This window comes from Vicia villosa, unplaced genomic scaffold (genome assembly GCF_029867415.1).
Source record: "Vicia villosa cultivar HV-30 ecotype Madison, WI unplaced genomic scaffold, Vvil1.0 ctg.001419F_1_1, whole genome shotgun sequence".
Classification (NCBI taxonomy): domain Eukaryota; kingdom Viridiplantae; phylum Streptophyta; class Magnoliopsida; order Fabales; family Fabaceae; genus Vicia; species Vicia villosa.
This window is the reverse complement of record NW_026705611.1, coordinates 3,696-14,216: the sequence shown is the minus strand read 5'-3', so window position 1 is coordinate 14,216 and position 10,521 is coordinate 3,696. Positions and strand designations below refer to the sequence as shown.

At 34.4% G+C, this 10,521-nt stretch overlaps 1 protein-coding gene across 1 annotated transcript; it reads right to left on the bottom strand.

The window, feature by feature from the left end:
* Positions 1-1,017: 1,017 nt before the first annotated feature.
* Positions 1,018-3,474, bottom strand: LOC131635064 (uncharacterized). Its single transcript, XM_058905666.1, has 4 exons — positions 3,283-3,474; positions 2,696-3,083; positions 1,595-2,164; positions 1,018-1,535 (listed from the first exon to the last, which is right to left on the bottom strand). The coding sequence occupies exons 1-4, from the start codon at positions 3,472-3,474 to the stop codon at positions 1,018-1,020; spliced, it is 1,668 nt and encodes a 555-aa protein (XP_058761649.1).
* Between the last annotated feature and the right edge of the window lie 7,047 nt (positions 3,475-10,521).

Here is a 10,521-nt window from a genome sequence, read left to right as displayed (position 1 = left end):
TTTTTTAGCATTAGAGTTAGGTATGAAATTATTAATACAATTTTGTGAAGGTGTTAGTATAAAGGAAAGAGCAACATATAGAGAAGCCAGTTATTTTAACAATTATACTAGTTCAAAAGATAGAAGAGATATTATATATAAATAGGAGACTAAGGCATTCTGTACATTTTATAAGTGTATTTGAAAGGAAAAATGATGAAAAAAGAGACGGTGACAGGGCTAAAACTTCTTTCTTAGGGTTCTGCCTTTTCTGAGGTCAAATTTGAAATTTGTGACTCTCGGAACTACAGTTATTGAGATCATGAAGCAAGTTGATGGTATTGAAAAAATAAAGCATATGTTGCATGAGTTGTTGAAGAGGCAAGGAATTGATATCAAGAAAGAAGAGACGGAAACACACAAGTGGCCATCACAATCAAGCATGCAACAAAGAAGACATATGAAAGAATATTTGGAGTATATAACAAGTCTCACTCTTAGGTGAAGACATAGAAATTCTCTGATTTTAATGGAAGACACATTGACTTGGATGTTAAAGAAAACAAGTAAGAGCAGAGAAAACCAAAGAGGAGAAGGACTCTCATTAAAAAAATCCATTAAGGAAAAGAAAAATAACTATAGAACAATAATAATGATGAAGGAGAGACAATCCAGGAGAAAACTAGAACTGTGGAGGGGCTTAGAGCATCTCCAACCATGAACCCATTTTTGGGTTCTTTGTGAAACCTATTAAGCCACGCCAGTTTGAAGCAACACAATTAATTTTTCACTCCAATGGTGCAACTCTGAAGAACTCATATTGGGTCCCACAATTTTACTTTATACATGAATATTTTATTCATATTAAATTTTATATTATTTAAAATAATAATTTAAATTATTTAAATTAAAATTGATATAGAATAAATAAAATTCAAATTTAACTTATAATTTAAAATGATAATTAAAATTAATCTCAAATACATGACATATAATTAAAAACAATAAAAATAAATAACATCACATAATTAATCAAACTTAAATTTCATCATCTTCAAGTCCAAAACGTTCCCAAACATACTCGACTAGATCTCCTTGAAGTTGACGATGAACTTGTTTTTCACGAATACTTGCTCTTCTTTTTCGTCTTGTTTCAAGATTCGGATGAGGACCACTAAATATTTCTGTTGTTGAGTTGTTGTTATCCACATTATCATAAGAGTAATCAAAATCACCTCCATATGTATGTCGTTCGTCTTCCACAATCATGTTGTGCAATATGATGCAGGCATATATGGTATACTTGAGGGTCTCCATGTGCCAGGCACGCGCTGGGCCACGTATAATTGCAAATCGAGATTGAAGCACTCCAAATGCCCGCTCCACATCTTTTCTAGCTGATTCTTGATGTTGAGCAAATAATTTTTTATTTTCTCCCTGTGGCATTGAAATGGTCTTGATAAATGTAGCCCACTCAAGATATATACCATATGCTAAATAATACCCCATATTATATGATGTCCCATTGATTGTATATTGCACATTGGGAGCATGTCCTTCCAAATATTGTTAAACACGTTGGATTGGTTTAACACATTAATGTCACTGTTTGAACCTGCAATACCAAAAAACGCATGCAAAATCCATAAGTCTTGTGATGCCACTGCTTCAAGCATGATTGTGGGCTTACCATGATCACCTCGACAATATTGTCCTTTCCATGCAATAGGACAATTTTTCCATTCCCAATGCATACAATCAATGGAACCCAACATACCTGGAAAGCCACGTGACTCTCCCATTTGTAAAAGATGTTCAACATAAGTGTTGTTAGGCTTTCTCAAATACTCAGCCCCAAATACAACATTCACGCCCTGAACGAATCTTTGTAAGCACTCAATTGAAGTGCTTTCACCGATTCGAACATATTCGTCTACAGAGTCAGCATGAGACTCGTATGCCAACATACGAATAGCATATGTACATTTCTGCAATGGTGAAAGACCCATTTTACCAGTTGCATCGACCCTCATTTGGAAATATTCATCATTATTTCCAAGGGCATCTACAATTCGAAGAAATACGTGCCTATGCATTCTGAACCTTCTTCGGAATTGAACATCTGTGTATACTGGAATTTCTGAGAAGTAGTCATTGAATAATCGATTGTGCCCTTCTTCACGACCTCAATCTACCGTTATCCTTTTCTTTGGCCGAGAGGAATTTTCATTTTGACGTTCATTCTGAAGTTGTTGTTCTTCATCACTGTCGTCCATAAATTCTTCTTCAATCAACTCCAAAAATTCTTGATCGTAATTATCTGAATTGTCTGAATCAATTTTAGTGAGTAAAGAATGAGAGAAAATTGAGAGAAGAATAAGATGAGAATGAGAAAACAATGACATAAGTGGTAGTATACAAAATGGTTTGAATAACGGCTAGTTTGAATAACGGCTAGTTTGAATAACGGCTAGTTTGAATAACGACTAGTTTGAATAACGACTATATTTATTATAATTTAAAGTGGTACTAATGACCATCTTACATAGATGTTGATAAATTAAAGTGGTACTAATGACCATTTTACATAGATGTTGATAAATTAAGGTGGTACTAATGACCATTTTACATAGGTGTTGATAAATTAAAGTGGTACTAATGGCCATTTTACATAAGTGATACTAACTATATTCCATATTTTTTTTCATCTTATTACAATGTTTTTCATGAATATCTCGTTGACTATTGCTCATAGTAGAAGTGTCTTTCATCATGATTTGAATTACCTTGACTTCTATCTCGTCCTCCTTACATTGCGCTAGTCTTTCCATTATCGTTGTTCTTTTATTCCTTTCATCTTTCTTAGCAGTTGGAATTTCATTTGCCTTACCCTTCCTTTTTGCTGCTTTTTGTCTCATTGGACACTCCATTGGTGATGAAGAGTTAAACTCATAACTTGAAGGTGTGTTTGGGTTCTCCGATGATGCCCCACTAGCAGAAGTCTTTGTTATTTTTGAAGAACTTCCAATCGATTTTCCCATCCATTTAGGTTCATCTTTTAACAGTCGCCATGCGTACTCAAGATTGAATGTTGTACCTTGATCCTGAGCAAAAAAAAGCATGTGAAGCGGCCATGATATCGTTCTCCGATGTCCCACTTTTCTTTCCATTAACAGCTTGTTTGTAACACCCAACAAATTTTTGAACCAAGCCATTTATTCGATGCCATCGACATTTTAATTGTCCCCCTGACTTTTCCCGCGATTGTCCACGATACTGGTTATAATTGGCAGCGACTCTTACCCAAAAACTCTCAGCCATTTGGTCAACTCCCACAATTGGATCCTTTGAAACATTGAGCCATGATTGGATAAGAAGTATATCCTCATCCCTTGTAAATTGCTCTCGAGATTTTTTTAACGACAACACTTTTTTCTGTTTCACCACCAACTTGAGTAGAAAACGGTGGAAGTTGACAACAGGACATCGGTTCATGACGAAAAAAATTCCATACTATTAGAATTCATTTGAGGACTAGGAAACATATTTGGATTGTTTGGTGACGGAAAAAAAATGGCGGGGTTTGTTGACACCGATGGAATTTGAGAATTTTGAGAATTAGGATTTTGATAATTTTGCATGAAATTGAACATAGCTTGTTGATAATGAAAATGATTAGGATCCATTATACCTAAACAATTTTAAGTTGAACTAAAAAGATGAAGATTTGGATGAAATTTTGAGAGAGAAACTTGAAATTTAAAAGAAAATGAAAGGGAATGAAAATTGGTGTTGGTAATTTTTTTCCTAAAACACTATATTTATAATTGAAAAATTAAGTTGAAAAAAAGAAAGAAAAAGGAACTAGCCGTTCAACGGCTAGTTTGAATTTTATAATATAAAAAATAAAATAAGAACGTTGCATCTCGTTTAACCGATGACCAACTGGAGCTATATGTAAATGAAAAAGTTACTTGCCAGCTGGAAAACCAATTGAAAAACTTGTGAAAAACACACCATTGAAAAAAAACTAGAACTCTTCTGATATAATATGCTACGCTATATTCTTAAAAAAAATATAAGTAGCAAAGATGTTTCATTGTAAATTTCTCCAAAATGTTTTAGTATTAAATATTAGGGTTAAATAAGTTTTTAGTCCTTACAAAAAATTTGGTCGAATTTTGGTCCTCATAAAATTTTCCATCACAAATTTTGGTCCCTCCCGTTAGATTGCTCTAACGGAGGTTTACGTGGCATGCCACATGTCTCGCCACGTCAGACAAAGACAGAATTAAGGAAAAAGAGGCAGATTGCGGGGGTTTTAAACCCCCTTTAAATAACTGAAAAAATAATAATTTCTCACAAACAATTAATCAAACAGTTGGTAGGCAAATCGTTTTTGCATTATGAGAAAGATTCAGATGCCACAAATTTAGATGACATCTTTTTTTATAGACATTATTCCTTCCAACTTGTTTGAAGAAATATCTAAATCATTCAAATTGATAAGTTCACAAATACTTTCTACAATGAACCAATTAAAATAATTGTTTGAAAGATTAATAGTATAAATATTTTAAAGAATTCATAAAATCATTTTTAAAAAAATCCATACCACAAGACCAATATCGATACTGTGATATTTTCTACCATCTCAAAATGTCACTACTATGATAATTGATTACTGGAAATACCATATGGTACCAAAATATGATTTCCAGGTCACATTTTTATGAAGGAAAACCTTGATTTTTTTAGCATTAGAGTTAGGTATCAAATTATTAATACAATTTTGTAAAGGTGTTAGTATAAAGGAAAGAGCAACATATAGAGAAGCCAGTTATTTTAACAATTATACTAGTTCAAAAGATAGAAGAGATATTATATATAAATAGGAGACTAAGGCATTATGTACATTTTATAAGTGTATTTGAAAGGAAAAATGATGAAAAAAGAGACGGTGACAGGGCTACAACTTCTTTCTTAGGGTTCTGCCTATTCTGAAGTCAAATTTGCAATTTGTGACTCTCGGAACTACAGTTACTGAGATCATGAAGCAATTTGATGGAGTTGAAAAAATAAAGCATATGTTGCATGAGTTGTTGAAGAGGCAAGGAATTGATATCAAGAAAGAAGGGACGGAAACACACAAGTGGCCATCACAATCAAGCATGCAGCAAATAAAACATAGAAAGAGTATTTGGAGTATATAACAAATCTCACTCTTAGGTGAAGACATAGGAGTTCTCTGATTTTAATGGAAGACACATTGACTTGGATGCTAAAGAAAACAAGTAAGAGCAGAGAAAACCAAAGAGAAGAAGGAATCCCATTAAAAAAAATCCATTAAGGAAAAGAAAAATAACTATAGAACAATAATAATGATGAAGGAGAGACAGTCCAGGAGAAAACTAGAACTGTAGAGGGGCTTACAGGTAGAAACTAATGTGGAACAAAGGTAGAAACTTTCCATTTCCCAGCAACATACAATAAAAATAGATCTTCAATAATTTTCATTTTAAGGAAAATAAATTTCACAAACCCATAATATGCTTTAAGAATTACAATCCAAAATACTTGTCATTATAGCTGAATTAAAACTTGAATTCCCTACCAACGGTTGATTAATTTCTTGTAAAAAATTATTGTTTTTTAAGTTATTTAAAGGGGGGGTTTAAAACCCCCGCAATTTGCCTCTTTTTCTTTAGTGTTGACTGTTATTGACGTGGCGTGCCACGTAAGTCTCCGTTAGAGTAATCTAACGGAAGGGACCAAAATTCGTGACGAAAAATTTTGTGAGGATTAAAATTCGTTGGAATTTTTTGTAGAGACTATAAGTGAAAAGTGCCATATTTATAGGACCACTAACATATTTAACACTAAATATTAAAATGGTGTAAGTAAATTTCTCCAAGATGTTTCATTATAAATTAATAAGTATGTTTGGTTTCCTCCAATCAAACCGCTTTTGTCCCGGGTAGAAATATGATGGATGGGGTTCTTTTGGTCAATGAGATTATTGATTGGGCGAAGAGAAAGAAAAGAAGTTGTCTTTTGCTTAAGGTGGACTTCGAAAAGGCTTATGACTCCGTTTCTTGGCAATATCTTAGAGATACGATGGTTATGATGGGGTTCGGAGATAGGTGGATGAGGTGGATGGAAGCTTGCATTTTCAACAATCATATGTCCGTTTTGGTCAATGGTGTCATACCCTAATTTTTGACCCCCCTGAGATGACATATCTTCAGGATTTTTTCATCAGGTCAAGACAAGTACCCAGAGCAGTCATTTCTCCATCTGGTACCTAATCGAGGATGCTCAAAGACAAGAAAGCTCAGGCAAAGGATCAATCAATACAAGGATTAGTCCCTAATACAATCATGAGGCTCAAAGACTTCACTTTTCTCATCTATGATTGATTAGACATCCAGTCATATGAGTACAGGTTTACTCAGGTCGCCAGACTAGGGTTCTGAGCCTATCAAGGACTGAAATCAGGGATCACATTTGGGAAACCCTAAAAAACCTCAGAGGGTCATTCAAAGACATCAATCATCTTCAAATAACTCATATTACAAGGTCTACTGGACATAACACTTCAATTCAAAGTCTACAGTCATTACTTTCACATGGTCGACAAATTAGGGTTTTGACCTAATTCACCAAGATAGTTGACTTCTAATCAGGGCATGAATCCAAAACTCAAGACATGATTCAAGGATCTCTACTACCTCCATATAATCCATTTATATCATCCATTTGTGGAGAAGATCTTATTTCTACACAAAAACCCAAAAATTCACTTTGTCAGGAAAAAGTCAACTGTGAAGGATCATCATTGACTTTTAAGGTTTTTGGTCAAAAAATGACTTTCAAAGATCAATATCATCAATATATGGATGTCAAAGTCATTTGGCCAAAGAAATTCAAAGAAATTCATCAAGGAGCGAAAAGTCGGGAATTAGGGTTTTTGAAGGCATGGTGAGATCTCAAAATTTCACCTACACAACTCAAAAAACTTCCAACATGAAAGTTGTAGATCTTGCAAAATAAAACAACATCTTACAAAGGAACTTTTTTCAAAAGATCAACCATTTATGAAGTTTTGGAAATTTTGAAGTTTAGGTCATAAACACTTAGAAATTTTTCTAAGTGTTTTAACCTAGTTTTCATCCAACTTTGGGCTCATTTTTCACAAATTTCCTAAATGATTCTGAAGAAGACATAAACTAATGATTTGAAGTAGATGTTTAGGGCTTTCCAAATTGTGTTCAACCTTCTCCAAATTCAATTTGAGCTAGGAGTTATGCTTGTTCAAAGTTGGCCTCATGAAGTAAAATTATAGGTCATGGACACTTTTGGACTTTGCAAATTTTGTGCAAATAACCTCTCTTATGGATGCTACACGACCCATAACACATCTGAAACCATGCCATGCATTCATTTTCACCATGCCATAAGGATTGAAGAAGATTCTAAAAAACAAGAACATGTGATTATGTAATGATTACATTTGTGAATTTATGGCAAATTGATGAATCACCCAAGGAATCTTCTCACCAACCAATTAGAGCTCATTTCTGGCTCAGAATTGTCCCCTAAGATCAAGCAAAATCGAGGGCTAGGGGATTGATCAAATGGAATCAAAATTCTCATCATTGCATAAGAGATATTTGCAAAATTCCTTCATGGCTAAGAAAGCAAATCAACTTCACTAAGGAAGCTCACTCCTCTGCAGCTATACTGATCCATTTGCCTATAAATACAGATGCATTCCTCATTCAAAAACACACCAAAGCAACCATATTACTTGCTTTCTCCTTCTCTCCTCTTGTTCATTGTTTTTCAAAGTTCTTTGGCAAGAAGAATCGATTTCTTCAAACCAAAGCTTATCTTTGGGAAGTGAGCATTCTAACATCTCAAGGGAGGTCATTTGAGGTGATCCAAGCACCTGGATCACTTCTGTAGGTGGAGGAACACCATTGTTGCTCTCACTTTGGAGCACTTGCAGTTGGAGGTCCATGGAGTGATTCAGAAGGTTTCAAGGCAAGCCAATCATCCAGACACACTCCTCAGGTCATAGTGAAGCTAACCAGATGGTTGCAGCTCATCTGTAACTCAGGATTCAACAACCTCCATGTCCACTTGAAGCTCAAATCGAGGGAGGTCCATAGAACAATTCAGAAGGATTCAGGCTACAATAAGCATCCAGTTAGCATCATTGAGTCTCAGGGAAGCTATTGAGATCATTCATTCAAACCCAGGTGCTCTCAATCATCCTCACGATCTCCATTTTCAGAGGTAAGTTTCTGAACTTCACCTCTCTAATTTAAGTACCTTTTGTGAAATAGCTCGATTCTATCTTGTTCAGCATCATCAGAGGATTGAAAACCCTCTATCATCATCCATTTATCTTTCAGTATAGTCATTTAATTTGATTTTGAAATTTTAGGGTTCTTCACGATTTCTGATAAATTAGTTAGATGTAGTTAATGATAGTTCATGTTAGTTACATATTTAGAATCGTGAGTGAAATTAGAGCAAGTTTCGTGTTTACATCATGACAAATGGTTGAGAAACGAGTGAGTTCAGAAATCCAAAAATGGAGAGCTTGAGGTTGAAGACGAAGATGGTGGTGGCGCGCAAATTTGAATTCTCAGGGCAGGGTTTATTTTATTTTGAATGGTATGCGTTTTATTAACGACTAAACAACTTGCCCTAGTGGCCACACATGCGCCCTTAGTATCATCATGCCACAAGTCTGGGGTTCGAATCCCCCTCGCCCCAGACTTTTTCATCCTTTTATTTTTTCAGATTTTTCTAACTTGTTTTAAAACAAAACCAAATGCGCGCGTGTTATAGTCACCAACTGGCGTTTGGCTCAGTGGTGTTGTTTTGAGTGTGTGGCTATAAGGGCGTGAGTTCAAGCCTTGCTAGGACCAAAACCTATTTTTTTATCACTTTTCTAACTTAATTCCTTCACAACTTTAACCAATTATTTAACTTATCAAATTAATTCATTTTGACTTCATTTTTTAAACACTTGTTGATTAATATATATATTTTATAAATAATCAAAAAAATCATAAAAATATTATTTATTTCATGTATTTTAATTAGGTTTAAAATAGTATGTTTTAAATGTTTTCTTAAATACTTTAAAATATATATATTCATTTTGTTTTAACCTAATCACTTTGTGAATAATGTTATGATAAAAACCCTATTTATTTAGGTCTTAATTAGGTATAGATTTCATCTTTGCCTTAATTAAGTTGACTTTTGTCAATCTACAAAATTGTTTTCAATCTCCGATTAAACAGACGATTAAGGTTTTCAAACAACAAAACCTTATATCATTTCAATCTTTTCTTCAACTGTTTTCATAAACAGTAAATCATTTTTAAGTGGGCCTCTAATAGAGTGTAAGTCCCAAAAATCTTCTCTTCTTAGCTTGTTTTCAAAACTGTATTTTCAAAATCTTCTTTCTGTTTTCAAAACATTCTTCTGGTATTTGAAGGGCATTATTCCCGGTGAAACTCTTCAGATACCTATGTGACCTTTGTCCATCTTCACTTCTTCTGTTTTCAAAAACCATTAACTGTTTATCATATACATTCAACTGTTATCAACAAAAACAACAAAAATTACTGTTGAGGCTCTGTACATACTTCTTCAAAGGCCTCCACTCCATCCAGGTTAGGCTTTACAAGCTTTCAATTTACAGTCTTTATTTAAATTGCTGTCAAATATAAACTGTGCATATATTAGTTTAGAACTACGTTTGAGTATAAACCTTAGGACAGTTAAACTATATATATATTATAGGAATATGATCTAGGATTGAGAATGTCTTCCCGGTGAAGGCTCTTTCCTAATTAGAGATCTGTAGTTCAAACCCCCAAGATGAATTATTCCCGGTGAAACATCTTGGCAAAAACCTTAGAATCCAAAAATATAGGACACATCCACCCAAAGAGGAATTATTCCCGGTGAAACCTCTTACCCATTTGCTTAGAGCCAAAATAAGTTCAAAACTACATAAGCTTTCTCTTGTGCTACAACAAGGACCCTCGATTAGCCTCCTCTTGGGCTTTGTACAAGGACCCACAGGCTTCTTAAAAGCATTTCCAGCTTCCTCTTGAGCTTGTATACAAGGACCCATCAGGTTTCTTATAAACATAGGAACAGGTCTTTAGTCACCTTTTAGCCTACCCTGGTGAGTTTCTTCCAATTTAAACCAGACTTAAAACAAGCTAAGTTTGTCTCAATTTCACATTGAGTACATTTTTGGAATGAGAGACATGGACAGTCTCTGTCACCCTTATCTTCATCAATCCTCCTTAGTAGAGTCTAGGATCTATGTTTTGGTCATCCTCAGCATTGAGTCAGCCTTCATCTTGGGCTTTAAACAAAGAGTCTCCACTAGATAATCTTTCTGCCATCCACTTTTCAATAAAAACCCCTGGAAAGGGTTAGCCTCCAACATCTGTCTAAAATGTCAAAATCCCTGGAAAGGGTTAGCCTCCAAAGTCAATTAAA